The following is a 20284-nucleotide window of genomic DNA, read 5'->3' as shown; positions in this document are numbered from 1 at the left end:
GTGTTTTGTCTGAGTAGGGAGTTAGTAAAACTGAGATCACGGCGTTAAAACTCATCCTCATAATTTATATTTGGGAGACAATATTGAAAGCTGCCGTATATAACAAAGACATACTTTCATGTAGCCCTACATAATAATAATTTCACAGAAATATTGGCATTGATAGTAACAGAATTCACTTGAATAATTGATTCCCCTACTTCAATAGAAGTTCAGCCCCCATATCTATATTACTCACAGAAAATTAGAGTAGAAGATAAAAAAAAAAATAAAGTGAAAGCCTTTGGTAGCAAATGAACATCTTTCCACTGAGTTCTACAGAATTAAAGTCTCATCTGCAACCCTGTAATGCAAAGGTATGTCTTTGAAATGCCGTCAGGAGATCTGTATCAGTCCTGCTTTTGTAGTATGTCACTGAAAATGGTTTCTGGGGCATCGGAGCTGCATGATCCAGCGATTTGTTAAGTTGAAATGTGACATTTCAAGAAAAAAAAAAAAGGCTGGAATGATCTCAGAGCAAACCACCACAAAAATCTGCATCAATATTTTAACCAGACATATGCCAGGTAAGAAAACTCCCGTGAAAAATTTGGGTTAGTGGCAAAACTGCCCTGTGACAATTGCAGACTGGAACTGTCAACAGCAGGGATGAACAGCAAAGGGCTGTCTTCCTCTCACCTTGCTCTTTCAGAAAACACCCCAAAATCCTCACTCAGGCTAGAGGCCTCTCAGGCTCACTCTGCTGTTTACAAATGAGTCAGTAACAGAGGAAGTGGTGCTACTAAACACTGAGCCCCCAAGCTCCAATCAATGTAAAACATCTCCTTTGAAGCAAAGCATTGCTGTTACCGTGTCTTTGGCGAGAGCAGGCACAGATTTACTGGGAAAAACAAGGAGAAAAATAAACCAAAACCAATATCCTTCCAAATCAGGGAATATAATACCCATATAATATAATATCCATAATATAATGGCTCCTTCCCCAGGGCCATACATACACTTCTGCTCTCATCACAAGGGAGCATGTGCAGCCCCCCCACCTACCCATTAGCAGGCAATTTTCTAACACACTGTCAAACAGCAGAATTATCGCAAGTTTCATTTTCCTTACCAGTGGAGCTAACTGCATTCTGAAATGTACTCTCTACATATTTTTAAGGTTGTTTCATTCACTCAGTTCCTAAATCAGCAAAATTTAACAATCTTCAACATCTCCCTACCATGAGTGAAATTTCTTTTACTAATGGAAAGGAGGGAGAAGGTCAAGAAGGCTTGGGAAAATTTGTTAGCATGATCTGTAATATGAATTTGGCAGAAAAGAAATTGAGAACATTTCTTTGGAAAACAATCAAAGGCCAAAGTTTCCTCTCAGAGCTGTGTGGTAATTCATGACTTACATGCTCCAAGGAAACTTGCTGCTCTGATGATTAGAATAGCAAACTATTTGCTGTCTGCCTGACAGACCAAAGATGGTCATTTTTCCTCCCTTTGTCAGTATCTTTCTGTTCAGGCAGGGCCACTTGTGTGTCCCTTGACACACAGATGAAGACTGAATGATGCATCTCTGCTCAGGAGGATTAATCCAAGTTAGATACGGCACAAAAAGAAGTGACAAACAGTAACAGGGCATAAATTCTGGCTGGGTCTTGTAGAATCTGACAGATGCTTTCTCTTACCTGGATCTCAGCTGCTCCTGCTGTACATGAAAAGTCAGTGTCTTCCTGGTTATCCCCTCTCAAGACACACCAGCCACCAATAGAGCTGAGGATGTCGAAAGCCACTGAGTTGAGGAAATTTGAGCCTTCAGTATCCACTGCAGCTGGGGTTCATCAACAACACAAAAATGACAGTGTGGAACTTATTGCCATTGAATAGTATGGTGGGCAGGAGCACAGCTGAGGTCAAAAAAGGACAGATAAACTCCTTCGATTTCAATCTATGGGTGCATACTCCGACTCCACAAGTTTCTAAAGCACCAACCCATGGAAGGGGTATGCCTTTGGGATGCCCTGTTCCTGTGCTCTTTGCTAAGCATTTCCCACAGCCAATGCCTGTCGCCCTGATTCTTTAGCCTTCTGATAATGTTTACATAGTTTTAGTGGAGTCTCTCAGGAATGTAACATAAACAAGTAGATTGTTTTCATACCAGTCTGTGATGGAGTGGTGAACTGACCGCTGGGGTCAGAAAGGTGTTCCTCTCATCTACCAATCCTTGATCAAACTCCAAATCCTATTTAAATCCCAAATCATAATAAACTTTCTCTTTCTCTGCTCACCTCTGAACCTGAGTGAGCGTGGTACTTCCGTGACCCTACCGGTGACAAATGCCAAAGGCAGCAGCCTGGGATACTTGGATCCTGCTCTGCCCAGATAAGACATTTTTTATACACAATCAGTGCAATCATAAAAACAGACAAGAAAATTGTCTTGGCTGAAGTTTCAAAGATGCAAGATTAAAATGTCAAGAAAATGTTGTATGAAAGATCTTTATGGCTGGAAAGAGAGAAATGAAAACTTTGAGATTCTCATGTAGACCGACCTCAGTGAAGGGAGGCAAAATCCTGACGCCACCTTTGCAGTCACTGGAGGAACAGGCTGACCTTAAAAGGTGCTGAAAGCAACTTCTAGAAGCCCCCACCATGAATGACCATGCACATCAGCATCCTGAAGTGATAACAGCTCCACCAGCCTTTCTCCAGGAACACAGAAGCACCATGCTCATTTAGGAGAATGACTTCTTTGGACCATTCTTCCTCCCAGCCTCCTGATGTCAAGGCCACAGGTCTCCCCTCTTGTTCCCCCTACCCTATCTGGCTGGGGGGCTTGCAGCAACTTACCTTTTCCTTTTCTGTTCTTTGAGTCAGCTGCAGAAACATTCAAAACCACATTCAAAATAAACACAACTCCCAGCAAGCCTAGGCAACTGTGTGAGTGAAGAATTCTGCAGGAACAAACCTCCTGTTTAGTGCACTCTGTTGAGTCAATGACAGCACAGGCTTTAAAAGCAGCACTACTGTGTTTAAAGCAGTCCACTATGTATGTCAGGTTGTTTCTACTCTGGAAATATTTCACATTCTGTTCTTTCTGCAGCATTACTAATTCTATGTTCAGTTTAAGGCTCTGCATCTGAATGGGACTCACAATTACATGAGTCACTGCAACTATCCTTTGGTTTGTATTTTTTTTTTTTAATGTGTGATCTGAATCCACAACTGCTGGAGCCTGAAGCTTGCTCTGCACACTCAAAGTGCTACAACAAAATGGGCTGAAATGCTCATTCCAAACATTCAGTTTGGAGCTGCTCATGGAAAGCAGCACAGTGTTTTGTCACTGCTGTCACTTCCTTGTGAAGGGTAGTGGAGAAGCAGAGAGAATTTCACCTTGAACACAGCCCTCCTTAGACTGCCAGCTGCCAGAACTCTGTGGTTCTCTTCTACACCTTTCTGGGTTAGTCCAGGGCCAAACCTGTGCTCCAGAGGCTTTTCAACACATCCATCTGGATGAACATGTTTGAGTGGTCAGTTGGATCATGTGCTGAAGAGCCTGATTGAAACAGGCCAGTGCTGACTTTGCTCATGTTTTGTGGTCACGTTGGCAGTAGAGGTTATTGAAGAAAATGTCTTATTCTCACTTGCAAAAAGCTGAATTTGAAGCCTACGCAGAGTGGCTTTTCTGGGAAAACAATTTTTCTAGGAATGCCAGTTACAATTTTAGGAAGGAAACAGTGTGGCAATTTTCAAATTCAAATCAAAATTCGGTGCAAAAGAAGGGAAGAAAGGCTTGAGAAGAAAAGGTCATGACAAAATACTATAAACAGGTAAAAACTCTCTTCTCTTTTTGTCTCCTTTCCCATCACTTTCAAGCCAGTTTCTTACTAAAAAGCTGCTTTCCATCTAAACTTCCATCACACTGTCAGTGTAACGCAGAAAAGCACTGCCTGAAAATAGAGCTTTTCTTTTACCAGAGGATAATTACTACTTGTGCACTATCCTATTACAAAATTCTAGTAAAGGCCAGAATTTTGCCATGAAGATGCTAAAAAAGCATCTCTACCTTATATAGGAGAAACTATACTGTTTCATCTGTCCTCTGGCCCTAGAAAACCACCACTTCTTTGGCTGACAAGGTAGAACACAACACATCTTCCCTTCATTTCTACAAGATCTATCTGCTTTAAATTGAGAGCTCTGTAGGGCAGGAACCTGTTAGGAACTATGCTATGTATGTGCATTGTAAAGAACTTCGTTAGATCAACAGTGTGGCAAAAAAACCCCCCAAAAAACTCAAAGATAGTAAAACCAAAGCCTCAAGTGTAGGTCCCAGGAATGACAGCATAATTATTTTTAGAGATGACTACAGCAGTAACTCAACATGACATGAGAGACTGGAGAAACAGCAAGCCTGATTTAAACCAATGGGAAAGCCAGGAATACAGAATGGAGACTGTTCCTAATGCACCATATTGCATCTGAACATTTTGTTCCTACCCATCTATCCAAAGCATGATGTTTTGCATTTCACATTAACATTCTGAAGACATTAAAGAATTCTTCAATTCGATGTTCATATGCTGTGTCAGAACTCACACTCCGACTGCTTAGAGAGATGCCATGTCTACCTTTTACTTATCTTCCCTCCCTCAGGCTCCTAACCATCCTCCTTCCCACTCCCAAAAAAATCCCAGGGTCTATTCTTTATTGGTAGCATTATTTAGTTCAGCAGAAAGTTGGTTACCATTACAGTTTGTGGGATTTGGACTTCACTCTGGATTTCTGCACTACCTCAGCTGTTATGCATATGTAGTAAGAGTGACTGCTAACAAATCACCACAGTAATACTTGAGGTTCATATACTATTTCTCATCTTCAAAGCACTTCAAAATTTCCCAGAGGTTCTACATAATCTGGGAGAGGGAGAAAGAGCTATGGGCAAAAGTCTTTGTTTAGCACTGGTCTTAATATAAACCACAGTTAGTCCCTTTCTGTTTAGCACTACAGCAGGAATGTTGCAGCCCTCAGATTTAGGTCTGAAGTGCTAAACAATGCTAAATTGCCAATAACACATTTTCACTAAAAAGTATTTAAAATACTCTTTGTCATATGGACAGCTCTCTTCAAAAGTTCTGTTCCCACCTTTGAGTTCAAAACTAGGGAAATGGTGACATTAGCATAATGTCTTGGGAGATGGATTTATGCGTCAAAATCAAGGACATTTTGATTTCAGAAAGTTTTGTTAACAAAAAAGTCGTATTTCATAGGAATAAAACCACAAAGAACATAATCAGGAATCAAAATATTTTTTTAAAAGTAAAACTAATAATGCTTCACTAATTCCTTCAGTGTTCAAAGCAGAACAGTCAGCTTTTAATAGCTGCAAGGAAGCTCTCACTAATTTTCTGGCCAGCACTGGAAAGAGCAATCAAGAGAACTTGGAAGTGAATCACCGCAGGCCTTACTTCTTCTTATCACGTACCAGGGGAAGAATTTTTCTCCAGCTCATGAGACCAAGTAAAATGCTCTGTCCCCTTCAACCAATGAACTGCCGGTTTGCAGGAGCTCCATGCCACACTGGCCATGCACTCTGCAGAGCACACCCCCTGAAAATCAGGCAGCATCCAATCAGACCTTTTAGGAGAACTGCTACAAGCTGTTTCCTTCTTTTGACTGGCTGAGTCAGGCTTGCAAATTATTTTCATTTACCTCCATTAAAAAATGAGGATGAAATTAAACAAAATCCAACTTTTTACTTAGTAGTAAATAAATATGAAAATGCAATGAATTTTTATTTCTCCTGTATTCCACTAAACACGCAATCCAATCCAACCTTTACACTTCAAAGCATGACTCGTATTTCACATGCTTTCTAGGGCACAGAGTTCCATTACACAATAAATAACAGGCTGCAAGCTTGAAACATAGATGTTCAACCAGTTCTTCTGAGGTCATTTATTTGGTTTGATTCCTCTTGAGCATGAAACATTTCTATCATGTCTGACAAAATATGGAAACATTCTCAGATGAAAGGATACGTGCATTCCAGAAAAAATTCCACTGAAATCTAAAGGAACTCGTCTTGGGAATATTGAAGTGTAAACTCTTCAGTTTCGCAATTTTAATATGGTGGAAAGAAAGAAGTGTAAGCTATTAAATTTGTTTTAAAGCTTAGAAAGCAAATTAAAACAAAATAACATACATCTTATTAATGAATAGCTACAGTGCAAGGTGTGTAATTACATGTTAATGAAATTCTCTCATTATATGTGCAGTGCCTCAAAATGATGTTTTCTCTCTATGCATTTTCCTTGTAGCAACATTTCCTGAAAAAAGCATAGGTGTAAAGCAGAAACTGTTAAGTGTTTCACAACTGGGAGAATGAAACTGCAGCTTTTTTTTTTTTTTTAAGTTAGAATTTGTATTCAGAAATAAACTGAACTTCAACATGTTTTAATTATGTGTCCTTCTGTTTATAATCTTCAACTTAAGTCTAAACTAAACAACAACACTGACAGAACATCATAAATTTGAGGGACTGGGATGACACACTTCCAGGTAAAAGTTAACACAACCATTTTCCTCTATACAGAAATAATTTGGTTCAGGTAGCGAGCCAGCCTCTGTGTGTGCCATCCTCTACTGCCCAGTTGCTGCAAAACCCATCACCTTTCTTATCTGGCTACTTAGGAGTTTTCAATTTTTCTGTTCTCCAAGTCTAAGCTTCTTCCTGCATTTTCCGCTTTTCCTTTATGTCTGCCTGTAAAGACAATCAGAAGAAAGACGTGGTTATGATGGAGCTATCTAAGGCTGCACATTGTCTTTGTGGTTTTGACACAGTGTAGGGCAGCAAGGCAGACGTTATCCTGCACACCTTCCTGTTTTGCAGACAGAACGGTGTTGCAGTGTGTCCTCATGTGATAACACGTTATCACACCGCCGTGCACAATTCCCATGGATGCCATGGCTGCCATGAGCAGGAAGTGATCTGGGACAGCCATTCCTCACGTAGCCTTGTCTTGGGAGATAGGCTCATTTTCCTGTATTCTCAGACAGCCTTTACCCATAGACACCAAATCAGAAAAATTGCTTTGGGACCTGGTCGTTGCCACTGTTTTCCTTTGCTGCAGATGTTTGTTCTCTAGTGTAATGTGTTTTATTGAAACAGTGCTGGAATTAAAAAGCGTTACTGAAAACGAACAATAAAAAAAAAAAACGTATTTCTGTGATGCTGCTTGTCTATCTTAATTACAAAGACAATTATGAATATGTATCTCATTCTGGAAATCCAAACTGCTGTAGACATTGAGTGTTCAATTTGCAATGTAACATTTGTGGGGAAGGTACAGGGGTTGTGATGTATTCTAATGAAACCTTTGGCAGTGAATGCACAGCAATCTCTGACTGTATGGAAGTTGGAAATGTGGGATCACTGGAAAAAAGGCCACAAACACTGGTGTTTTACGAGTAATTTATGTACATTTTTCAGTACGAGCATGGATTACTGCAAAAATACAAGAGAAATGGAAGGAGTGCAATGACCGGACTTCCAAGAGTCATAAAGTTTTGTTCAACAACTGTGACAGGTTCACAGGTCTTTTAGACTCTACATAAACTGTTCCATAACTCACTGTTAATAGAATTCAGGTAATTTTGATAAAGCAAATGGATTTTCCCCAGAATAGCTTGCAATAACTTGACATTTTAGGAACTTGGTGGCTTGCCAGTCCTAGAAATCCCTATTAGTGCCATTCTGCAATATATCAGTGGGTAACCACAGCTGAAATGTTTTCAAAGTTCTCAGTAGCTCAGATGAGAACCAAAAGGCTGGAATTTCTCTTTCAACTTTGTATCTTTGGAGATGGCCTTCACCATATTCAATCCAAGTATCAACAAATATGTCTGCCACCACACTTCACTATGGCTGCTGCTGAGACCACTGAGTGTCAGCACTGTGGTATCAGACTAAAAGTTATTTTCTAGACTCAATTAGAGCAACAGCTGCCTTGTTAAGGCATTTGTTAAAACATAATGTAGATTGTGTAACCATATTTCACATGTAACAAAAAATGGTATGAGTTTGATCATGAATCAGGTAAAAATGTAATAGTAAGATTACTTCAGAGGCCAAGAAATTGAGAAAACAGGAGAGAATGACACACTGGTGAAAGAATTAAAATCTGAGGGGAAATTATTTTTCTTTGTATAAAACCAGAATTGCAAAAAGAAGAAAAAAAAAAAGCATTTTCCTCATCTGTGCCGTCTTGTAAAGAAAAAACCTCTTGGCACTGATGTTAATGGCTCCAAGGACAAGTGAAAACCAGCTATTTACTCTTTTCTATTGGCAGGGACAGGAGTAAGATAACACAGGCCAGAGATCTCCTCCCATTTCTAAAGACATGTTGAAATGGAATGTGAACTCAAATAGGTAGATCTAATGATCTAATCTATTCTAAGTCATATAGTAATTCATATAATAATTCTAATTCATATAATAATTCATATAATAATTCTAATTCATATTCCCCACTGATCAATAGTCTAAGCAAAGCAATTTACCAATACCACAGTATATTCAGATAATATTAGGTATTTATTAAACTACTGCTTAGTCAGTAGTGTCCATAGTACTGTATCTGATGTTCAAAGTGCCTGATGCCACCTGGTTCTTGCCAATAAGACCAAATTCCAGCAGTTCCTTGGTGCAAATCTGTTCTAGCAGGTTGGCTTTCAATCATTTCCTGTTAATTCCAGTGACAGTAGCTTTTTTCCCTTCCATGAACCTCACAGACAGAAATCATGGACCCCTCAGAGTCTGTAGACCACATGCTGACAGCTGATCTGTTTCATTAAGGCAGCTCTTGTACAGTCACACACCTACCAGACAAAGCCTAAAATTGGCATAAGTGAGTCATTTCTTACACAAATTGAAGGATGTGTGACATAGATGCATCTAACAATTTATATTAGGCACACATTGCATATACTCCAGCACAGCAGCTGGTCCTGAACCCCTGAGAAGCAATTTTATCACTGACATCACTGAGAGCAGGATTTGGCCCGTGTTTTTGACACATAGTGAGGCTGAAGATATATGTTGTCATATTACTGAGTATTTTTTATCTTATCATATGTAAGCTGACTAAACTAGGAGTTATTTATAGAGGCTAATTCACATTTTTACAGCATATGGATGTGCTTTTTGCCAGCTTTAGCACAAACACAGTTTATATTCATTAAATCTGAGCTAGCTAATTAACCATAGACAGAATTAGTGAATAGCTTTCTAGTAATAGTACCTCAAGGTTGCCAATAATTTCATCCGGGATTTCACACACTGCAGATTTCTCATCCTCAGCAGGGACTCCGGCTACAGCACCCACCTGGACAGATGCTGCCTCTGGACAGAACTCTTGCTGGTAATCCCACTGGCCAGACCCCTAGCAGCAACCAGCCACAGGAAACACTGAGTTAGAACATCCTCCTGCCCTCTAGGAGACCCAACAGCACCGGCACAAACACAGGCAACGACACACAGAGCAGCTTTTGACAGAGACCACGGTGGCTGTGTCACCCTGCCCAGGCCAGGCAGACACAACCTCGCACAGGGCCAGAGCCCAGAGGGGCTCACTCAAATAAATGTCCTCTGCTGACTGATTAATGCATTAAAAGTCATTTCATTCAATCTTAGAAAAGAATGCATGCTATGTTCTAGAGAATAAAAGTCATCAATGACTGGGATCCAATGGATATTCATAGAAAAACAGTTTAAAAACCCACCCCCCCCCCAAATCAACTAAAAGGAAAAAAAACTCTACCTGAGATTCTGTCGCTGAAGCTGAGGGGGAAACTGCAGCCTGGTCAAGTTCAAACTCATTCTGGTAGTATGAAATAGAAAAAAAAGAAAAAATAAGAAAGCAATTTATGTTTAATTATTGCTCAGAGGTTTCTTGCAGTTTGTTTTTTTTTAATGAAAATGAAATGGCTGGCAAACAACAAAAACCAGTACCTTTTCTGTCACTATCCAGGTGCTCAGAACTGGAAAGCATTCTGAAAATGATTAGAGATCAGCTTTAATTTTTAGTTGCATCTCAAGGGGCCTTCTTTATAATGCTTGGAAAGAACAGATGATTTTCATAATTTTGTAACACTACAGCTTCTTACTCATGTGGATAATTACGTTTAGAAAACACAGTGCTTTAGGTAACATTCTATCTTCCCAGTGCAAATTTGTCACTTCTGAACAGGGACATTGTTGCAGTTTGGAATTGCAGGGGAGTGTCAAAGGAGTCAGTTGGAGCGAAGTTGCAGTGGCGCTAAACCAAATAAGGCCCCAAGGAAAGTATTTTAATATGTAACTATAATTTAAGACTCGCTAATGGTCCAAGTTTTGCTGCTTCATCTTGTTCCTTTGCTGTGACCATGGGAACCTCATGGGAACTGGTGTTGTGTTGGTGTGTGACCTGCAGCTCCAGGAATGCTCTGACAAGGGCATGGCTTTTCCCCCTCGGAGCAGCTGGATGAAGCACCAAGTCCATGCTCAGGTTCCCAGGAGCGATGCAGAAGGCAGCCCTGTGCCCTCTAAAGGGAGAAGGTTTTCTGTCCTACTTTAAAAAAACATGGATGGCGGAGAACATATGTGCCAAACAGGGTGACAAAAGGCATTTGTGACCAAGCCAGGAGCAGGGTACAGCACTGAAATGGTGTGTTTGGGGCCTCCACGGGGGAAGTGCCCATCGAGAATAAGAGGCAGATGTTCCAGTTCTGAGTCAGCGATTACAAACAGGATTTTGCTTGGATGGTGTAAGTAAACGACATTAATTCACATCAGGGTAATTGCAGCTCCCATAAATTAATTTCCTCATACTTTCGAAATTGTAGCCAGGTTGATATTTGGGTCACTTAGTTACTTGCTACAGTTAACATACTGAAAATGTTAAAGCTTCTATACATCTGCAGAAGTGATAGCAACAACTGAAAATAAAGAATTAGACCTAGCCACTTCATTACAATAAAGACCTCTTTTGTAGTCCTAAAAGTCTTTCAGAACTTCTGTTTGGACTCTTGTCACTACCTCCAAGGCTCCCTGTTAAGTGTGAGCTAAGTAAAGTAGGTAGATAGTAGTAGCCCATCCTTATGAGAACCTAAAAGGCTGATAGAAAGATTTGCAGATTATAACTGAGGAGAAAAACAGTTATAGAAGCATTTTCCTCTATCACTTGTAATTCAAATTTTTAGCAGTTTGTTAGTGCCTACATAAAAAAGAAATATTTAGAAAGTTTGGGTTTTGTATCAAAATGAAAAAACTTACCCAAATTGTATTTCTTTCAAAAATAAAGACACTTGGTTTTCAAATTCTATTTTTAAAAAATACTAGAGCTTTTTAAATTTAGCAACTATTTCCATTTTCTCCAATTTCTTACCTTATGTTTTCTTATTAAAAACATTAGCTGAAGTTGATGAGAATTCAAAATTACTTTCTGCTTCCTGAAAATAATATTTTTTGCTTAGTTAGTTACCTATTCACTCAAAAGATATTTTTTATTTAGATTAGATAATTATTCCATTTATTCTCATCAGAGAAAGAAAAGAGTAAAATTATGAAAAAAACTAGACCAGGTTTATAGAATCAATTCCAAGCCAATCAAATATATAGTTTTTTTGCATGGATAAGATTTTCAGAGGTCCTGTTTTTCTGAATAATATTTACTTCACTGCGTCTTTTTACAGAGAGCCATTCTTTACTCATCTGTTCCATGTCTAATAATAACCCTTGGATCATTAAGAAATAACTAAATTACAGCAGAACTAGTCTCCTTAATGAGCCATAATAGTCCCAACTTTCAGCCAAAAGTTTTTTTTAAAGACTGTGAAACTTCAATGTAGAATATGAAACATTTTGTTTAGTAATAACAAGTTTATGAGCAGGACTACAGTTTACAGCCAAAATATAGTGACCTAAAAATGCCATTCTGCATTGCTCCTTTCTATACATTGTGTCCTTAACAAGTCCAGGGGAAAATTAGAACGAATGAATTGTGGTGAGAGCCCGAAGCCAACGAACGTATTTAAAGGAATCCTTCTGATGCAATACTTTCCTTTAAAAAATACAATTAAGTCTTTGTGTTTCCTTTGAACAAAACCTCATGTTTATTAGCACCAATGGCTCTGTAGTAAAATCTATTTAAAAACAGAGAAGGAGACACAGTGAGTTTTGTACAGTTACAGAGGCTTTAAAAAAATGTTGCTAGTTTCTGAAGTCTGAGTAAATTTATGGTGAATTACTTCCACTGACCTACATTAAAAACTTCACTCCCCTTTTTTTAATTCCTGCAGATTTGTCATTAGGTGAGCATTATTCACTATGACAAAGATGCATTACTCAAAGTGTCCTCTTGAATCAATATAACTATCGAAATGTGAGAAACAGTTTGGCAAGATGATAATGCCTTAAAAATTAATTGGCAATATTTTCCTGCACATTGTGGTCCAGCGGGTGCACAGGAACTCAAACGTAAAGACATTGTGAGGCAGTTGCACAAATGTAGCTGGCATATCAGTGTCAGCTGCTCTGAAGGAGATTGAAGGGACAATTAGGCGCAGACCTCCTGGCCAGGAGAAGTCAGCACGGCTCGACATGGGACTGATGGGTCAGCACCACTTCCCCAGTTCAGTGGCACCAGCCCAGCTGAGAAGTGCAGCTGAGGCAGACACTGCTCTCAGAGCACAGCCCCGTGCCACAATCCTGCTCTGAAATTCTTTCTGGTACAAGTGTGTGCATAAAGACAGGTTTGTGTAAAAAGCGCTGGGTTGCTCTCTACACAAACTCACACGCTTCTCTTGTTGTTGAGAGGTAGAAAATTGCCTTTTTACAAACGTAGGCAGAGAAAAGACAGTAAAATAGTACACAGGGAAATTTCTAAAACAGAATAATGACAGGAAAGAAGATTGGTAAAGCATTCTAGTGGATGAGTTCCACAGATGTGGTAGTTGTTATAAAATTAGCTTGGCATAACTTACCAATATACCATTACATTTTCCCCCAGATGTTATCTATTACTTAAACTAATTTTGCTTAAGTTACTATTATTGCAGATTTTATCCATGCTGTATTTTATTATTTAAAGTTTCTGTGGCATATAACAAGCCCTGGCTGATAGCGTTACTTTTAATAATATATATAAGAGGTTTTAGTATTATAGAAATGGCTGCTAGGTATATCTTAATAGTCATAGAACAGAACGTCTGCTCTCAAAATATTATGTAGATTAAAAGCAGCTATTTACTTACACTTTAATTCAAGGCATTGGAAAGGTTTGCAGTATTTATGTATGTGGTAGGAAGGGGAACAATCTACTCCAGGAATAAATATCAGAGTCTGGAAATTAGCAAAGGGAAGGTCAAGGTCAGTTTGGCTTTACTAATGTACTTGCTGAAAATGAAAATTCAGAGTTTATGTTTACTTATTTCATAAATGAGAAGAAAGGCTGAGGGGGTGATGATGTATTTGCCTCTTTGATAGAAGGCTTTTGTATCACAGAAATATTTTTAAACCACCTTTTCAGCTTGATATTACCTGGAATTCTGTATTCCTTTCCACACAGTCTTAACATAAATTCTCTGCAGCTAATCTTACCAAACGCAGGAAAATAATTATTTATAAGGATTGGAAAAAAGATCCCACATTCAACATGGACCATTTCCAAAGCCTTGTAACATCTTTCCAAGCCTTTCAATGGATATAGGTTTGATTTATATGAATGGCAGATGAGTTTCAAAAAGGGAGTTCTTTGTGCATTATTCTCTATATTCATATCACCTGTGTAGTTTGTACTTGTATGCCACGGGACCTTATGCTACCAGAGGCCTGCACAGATTTCTCTCATATATATGTGAGATTTGCTATCAAACAAACTCTGTAATACAGGATTTACATTAGTTTGCTATTCATGCTAAGCGTGGCTGGCCACACACCTACAAATGTGCTGAATTTCAGCTGCTGGAATAAAAGGCATTTACAAGAGATGCTTTGTTGCATGCCTGTATTTCAGGTGGTTGAATTTGAATGAATACCTAATGGACAGAGATGCACTGACTCAAACCAGCCTGCTTTTTTTAATCTTTTCGCTTTAACCTGCCAGCATATGCAAACACAACAAACCCACCCCACCTGCCTACGGAGGCATCGCCCAGGAGCGTTCCCACAGGAGGTTCCTGGGAGGCTGCTGATAGCTCTACAAATACATCTGCCACCCTCTTTTGCAGCAATTTAATACACGAGGTCCAAAGGACCAAAGGATTTTACGAAACACTCAAAAACTTAATCCAGATATCTGATCTCTGAGGTGTGACTGACGTGGCAGAGCTTCCTCCTGCCCACTGTCGCTACAAACATTTGTATTAATATTAAAAGTGGAATTAAAATCAATGAGGGGCTAAAACTCTGCCTCTGAAGGATGTTCCCCAGTTGCTAAGGATGCACAAGGAAATTCTGTGTGCATGTTCCTGGGCAGGAGTTTTCAAACCACTATTCCTAAAAGAGAGAAGTTCAGTGAGTCAAAGGTAGACTTTATGCTTTTTCCCGCATTTCAAAATCCAAGTCAATATGTTCTAAAAGAGTTTCCCAGCTTTCTGATCTGTGATGTGAATCGACTTTGTTGACATTACATTAGTAAAGAATCTAGTCTAAAATAGCTATTTGAAGCAATTTGGTGCCTACATTGATAAAACAGGATCTCCTCCTCCCCCCAGGAAGCTGTAAATCAGTCAGTGACATCTGGCTTCAAGGACATCAGAGTCATCTGAAATGTGGTAATTTATATTAATGAACATCAATATTAATTTTTAAATAAAAAGAATTTGCTACTGCCATTATGTTTACATAAGAAATATTATTTATAGCTTGTGTTCCTCCTTTCCTACATTTTGTCCATAAATTACTGTAAGGAAACACAATGTCACAGTTATAAATATTTTTCCTTGGAGTTAAAGCTTTTACATATCCTCTTACTGTTTTCAGTAACTATATGAGGACAACAACCAGGATTTTCTTGCTACTCCAGGAACTGCTGCCAATTTTAATGCTTGACTGAGTAGAAAAGGGTGCTTCTACAAAAACAACCAAAGCCTTTCTCTCTAGAGATATCTTAATGCAGAGTGCCCTTAATACCTACATTCTGTAAGAATCTATCTTAATATACCAGGAAAAAAAAAACCCAAAACAACAACAACAACAACAAAACCCCCTAATTTTACTAGGATGCAGTTGTCTTCTACTGTTTTTACCAAGCTTCCAAATATTGCTGCCAATTTGCAGATTATTTAGAAAGACAAAATGAAAGACAGGAAAAAAAAATCGCCAGTTGGCTTTAATGCTGAGGACACATCACTAAATGATTCACCTTGGAATGGTCACTCTAAATTCACATTGTATTTAGCATTGCCAAATCTCCTAGAGTTATGGGATTACAATAGAATCTCTGCTTTCATTTAAAAATAAAGTTAGCTCTTATGGTTGCAGAGGAAAGATTGAAAACATAAATCTTGAAGGCAAGCTCAAAAACTAGACTGCAAGGAAAAGGAACCAAAAATTATTTTTAAGCCACTTGTGATTTTGGGATATGTCTCATCATTTTAAGTGCTCAAGGTTAACATAACCCTTTAAAAAATACATACAAATTTTCAGGAGGGGTGAAGGAATTTTTTTTAGTTCTTGAAAGTGCAACTCTTGCATGTCTAGACTCTTCAAAGTACCAACCTCCCCTTTCTACTTCAAGGACACCCATCGAACAAGCTAAGAACAGCCAGCTCCTATTCTGGCTGTGCAGTCATAATCAACAGGGATCTAAAGCCATTAAAAAAACCCCCAAAAAACAAAAAACCCAAAAAAACCCACCCCCACAAGCACCTTTCCTACAGGAACCACCTATCTAGAGCTACAAATGTTTTCAAAAATTGAAGGCCCTTTTTATTATTCATGTGATCACATCTGAAAACCATAAAAGTAAGTTCTGTTGAACCCAACAAACAACAGGCAGTGGCATCCACCTTTATCAGGCTGGAGCTTTACACTGCCTTGTTGTGCGTCTCTTCTCCCACATTATTTAATCAGCAAAGAACTAATATGAATACTGAAAACATTGTGATAAAACTGTGAAACAAAACTTGGCCAGATGCATCTTGGTACCTCTTTCTGGGACCAGGCTACAAACATTTTATAAATACTTGCTGCAATTCCATACTCTCAGAAAACCAATTTGCATGAGAGCGTGTGCCTTTGGCAACAAAATGGCCTATAAGAATTAAATTGCTTAGGGGGCTGGTATTCATCACACCTGCTTTAGGGGCTCTGTCAACCCCCTAAACCCCTCCTTGCAGGAAGTGCAAAGACAACTGCCTCTCCTGAGACAGTCAGAGCAACTAAGATGAATTAAGAACCTAAAAATTCCTTAATGTACCTGCTGTGAACAGCAGCAAGCACAGCCAGCTCTCTCGCCTTTACCCAAGGGGAACCTAGGAAAGCTGAACCTTCCTCACTCAGGGTCCCTGGTTTGCCTGGTGCTGAGAAGTATGAAATATTTGCTTTTTTATTCAAATGGTAGGAACTCAGAGATGATTACCAGCGTTCCTCCTGCACCCCTGAGTGTGTAGGAGAAGAGTCAGACAGCTTTTGGCACTATCCTGGACTGTTTTTTCCAGGTGTTACATCTGAGATGTAGCAATATCTCACCAACTCTTACTGTTCCACAGGGCTTTAGGTCAGCCTTAAGACTTCCAAACAAAGCCTGCCCACGTAGATATGCCTGCTTCCAGCATGTGTGAATCTCCAGTGTGTCTCATGCTCTAAACACACCAGTTCAGAACAGCCTGTGTGCCCCTGGAGCTGAGCCCCACCAGATTTCTCTTAGTTCAGCAGGCACAGACTTCAGGCTTTACCTAAACTGCAGTTCCACGTACAGGAAAAAAGGGCACCGAGAATTCTAAAAATCTGGGAAAACTTCATCCCCCCACCTTTTAGAACAAAAAGGGCTCGAGAAGAGCCTGGGGGCTCCTGCAGAGAAAGTCTGACAGCAGAAAAATAGCATTTTGCTGTTGACACAGTAAAGTGCAGTCACTGCATGACGCTAGAAAGAGGTCCCACCTCCTGCCTTTGTCTGCCACTGCCCTTGGACAGCCTTCCCTTCCTACCCACTTCCTCGGAAATCAGCGTTTTCTCCACACAAGACTGGTCATGGATAAGCCCCTCACACAACTGCCCTGTGCTCTGCACATTCTCTCAGCACCAAACGCCAGATGAACAAGCTCTCTCCAAACTCCTCTCAGTCATTAGGCGCTTTAGATGTGGATAGGCTCGTCTGTATTTATTCACCCCCAGCTGATGCTACAGAAAATAGCTGCACTAACATTTAAAAGGTTGCTTTAAAAAAATCCCAAACCGACACAACCTAAGGAATATTGATCCAGAGCTATGAGGGGGAAAAAACTGCGCACATAATTTAAAAAATACAATATAGATTTTTTTAAAGAAAAAACGCCACATTAGAAAACTTTCCACAATATATGGCCACATAAGAATGGGGAGCTTGTGTTCTTTGTTATTAGACCTAAAACATAAGGTCTTTGCCTGAGTGTGTAAGTTTCTGTTAAAACAACAATTTGTCCTGTGGACTGTAAATTCAATTACTGTTTTTATTGGAATCACATTTTGCTTTGGAAACAATCATGCAGAAAAACAACCAGTAACTTAGACATCTTAAAAACATCTCAGAAAAGGCATGGCTCTGAGAACAGATCAGTTATGGTAATTCTTCCACTGTGAACTGCAAGGTTTTTAAAATCCATTTCCATATTTTTAATTAACACCTAGTTAAAAAAAAAATCTTACTGTAGGTCATTTTAATCACAAATGGGAAAACAAATTTGTTTTAACAGAAAATTGATTCAGCACTATTTTAGGGTCTTATTTTTCATGTTTTTATCATAAAAATTAAGCCATTAGCATACATTTCCCTATTTGGGGATGGCAGAAGCAAGCCAGTTCTCTGAAATTTCAGAGTTACAGTTTTCAGTCACCTCTCTACATGAAACTAGTCCATTTTAACACCAAAATATTTGATCAGCACCACCCCCCCCCCCCCCCATAAGTTTAAGGTATTAGTGCTTCTTTACATTTCTGTATAACTTGAACCTGCAGAGGTCAAACCATAGCCTGTTAGTCCAAAGAAACCAGCCCTTCCTTACATGACACTTGGATGTCGTGCCCCATTGTAAAGAGTCTCTTCTCATTATGGACATGGTCATAAATCTGCTTATGCTGCATCTCAGAATTAGTGCCCATGTTTGTTTTAACAACTCTCCCTTAAAATCCTGTCGTTCACGTTTGATAAAAACGCAGCTGTGGGTACAGGCAGGGTTGGTCTGGTAAATGCAGGAGTTAAACAAAGCCTTGCCTCAGCACAGCTTGGCTAGGTGGGTGATTTGAAATCTAGTAAAGCTTCCCCTTGGTAAACTGCCAAAAGCCAACCACACCTTGGATGATGTGAGGTTGTTTTTGAGAAGGTAACATCTCTTTACAGATTATCTCCTCCCACTTCGACTTGGAAGGTTTCAGAGAACAGTAATTTCCATTTCTGTTGGGGCATGAAATGGTTTCTGCTGAAAAAGAGCATAAAACTCATTCTGCTTTGACTTGTTAGGAAGCTCATGACAAATCATATAATCCAATGTGGATTTTTTGAATTTGTTTAAACAGTGCATGAGCAGAAACAAACATTTCTACTGAATAATTTCTCTCCAATTAAAAAAACAAACAACAGTCTCTTAACTCCTTATCCCTTATAAACTCTGTTAACTAAATCTTCTAGAAAATTACCATATGCACAAGTAACAGAACCAACAAAAAATTCTAACATTTTCTCAAAGATTTCCACAACCATTCAGAATTCTATCACAACCCAGAATAGGGACAAACACTTCCAACTCTGTAGTGAAAATCTTGAGTCATCCATAGAATAAGTGAAGCTAAAGGGTACTGCATTTAGTTGTACACTGCAGCCTTTCCTCTCCTCCCCTTGTGCTTTGTCTTTCTGAGAAACGCTGTTCTACAAAAATAGGCAAAGAACATGTGATCACAAAGTTTGCACGCAGTTGGCCTGATGAGATAAAGACAATGTGTCAGCTTTTGATGGGAAAAATGAAGCAATGATGCCAAAGGGTTTTATTTATTCCTTTCAGCAGCACCTTTTCCTTGGCAGCTCTCCTAAATAGCAATGTCATAAATACCTAGAGGGAGCAAGCGCCCAATGGCAGCATCTTCTCTTGAGAATGCAGAGCCATTCCCAGAAACATGACATCGCCTACTCTGAAGTTGCTGTCTTTTGATCTAACCCTTAGAAGAAAGCACTCAGCAGGAACATCCAATGTGTCTGATTGCCAAGCAGAGAAGTGGAGGAGAAGATAGGAAAATCACTAATCGCTGGAAAGCTTGGCTGGCAACACAGAGAAAGGCAGGCTGGGTGAGGACACAGGACTTCATTTGGTGCTGTGGAAGGAAAGAGCAAGAGTGATGGGAAGCAGCAACCACATCTCATGGGCGGAGGAGAGGCAGCAGGGCTGAGCATAACCCAGAGATCAGATCAAAGATCACGCTCTGAAGACTCCTGGAGGTGGGCCCTATTCACTTCCTTACCTACATCTAGCTTTTACTCTCCAATAGTCCCTTGCTCCACCTAGACAAAATGACAAATATCCCGGGTCTTCCTATCATGTGATTCTCCATTTGGGTTTTAAAAACTGGCAGAATGTGAAGCAATTCTCACCACTTTCACTGGGTTTGTGCTTTTATGTTGGCCAGAAATATTGGCCTATGCATGGAAACACAGTCCAAACACAAACACACATATGCAACTGCTAATTGTTTTTTAAGCCCGGAAGGACTGAAAAATAAAATTTAAAGAAGGCTTTTAAAGAAGGAGTCGATACCAAGAGCTGAAAATAAAAATGACTCAACTAGAGACCCTAAAGAGAAAAGACCTTGCCAAGTTTAATAGACAAATTTTCAGTAAACACTCTCTGTAGAAAGTATCTTCACATTTATAGGACTGACTGATTTAAGAGTTCTTTGCAGGTGTCCATTGTATCATGTATACGCCGTAATAAATCATACTGGATGCACAGCTCCATATGGAAGAAATAGAGCCGATAGGAGATACCTTCGAAAAACTTGGCCCCAGAACCAGAGACAGGTTATTTTTCCATGACAACAAGTAATAGATATATTTCTCTTTCCATGGTAA

The 20284-nt window shown here is 39.4% G+C and overlaps 1 protein-coding gene across 1 annotated transcript in view; it reads right to left on the bottom strand.

Annotated features, from left to right (window-relative positions):
- Positions 1-5785: 5785 nt before the first annotated feature.
- CABCOCO1 (ciliary associated calcium binding coiled-coil 1) overlaps positions 5786-20284 on the bottom strand; it is a 189804-nt gene continuing 175305 nt past the window's right edge. Inside the window, exons 7-9 of the mRNA XM_066190643.1 lie at positions 9809-9868; positions 9290-9430; positions 5786-6750 (exon numbers count right to left, since the gene is read on the bottom strand). Of these exons, the coding sequence (XP_066046740.1) occupies positions 6709-6750; positions 9290-9430; positions 9809-9868 (243 nt within the window). The 3' untranslated portion in view covers positions 5786-6708. The remainder of the gene's footprint in view (positions 6751-9289; positions 9431-9808; positions 9869-20284) is intronic.

This window comes from Chamaea fasciata, unplaced genomic scaffold (genome assembly GCF_029207755.1).
Source record: "Chamaea fasciata isolate MVZ Bird 193981 ecotype frontalis unplaced genomic scaffold, bChaFas1.0.hap1 SCAF_9, whole genome shotgun sequence".
Taxonomy (NCBI): domain Eukaryota; kingdom Metazoa; phylum Chordata; class Aves; order Passeriformes; family Sylviidae; genus Chamaea; species Chamaea fasciata.
This window is presented reverse-complemented; position numbering and strand designations above follow the sequence as displayed.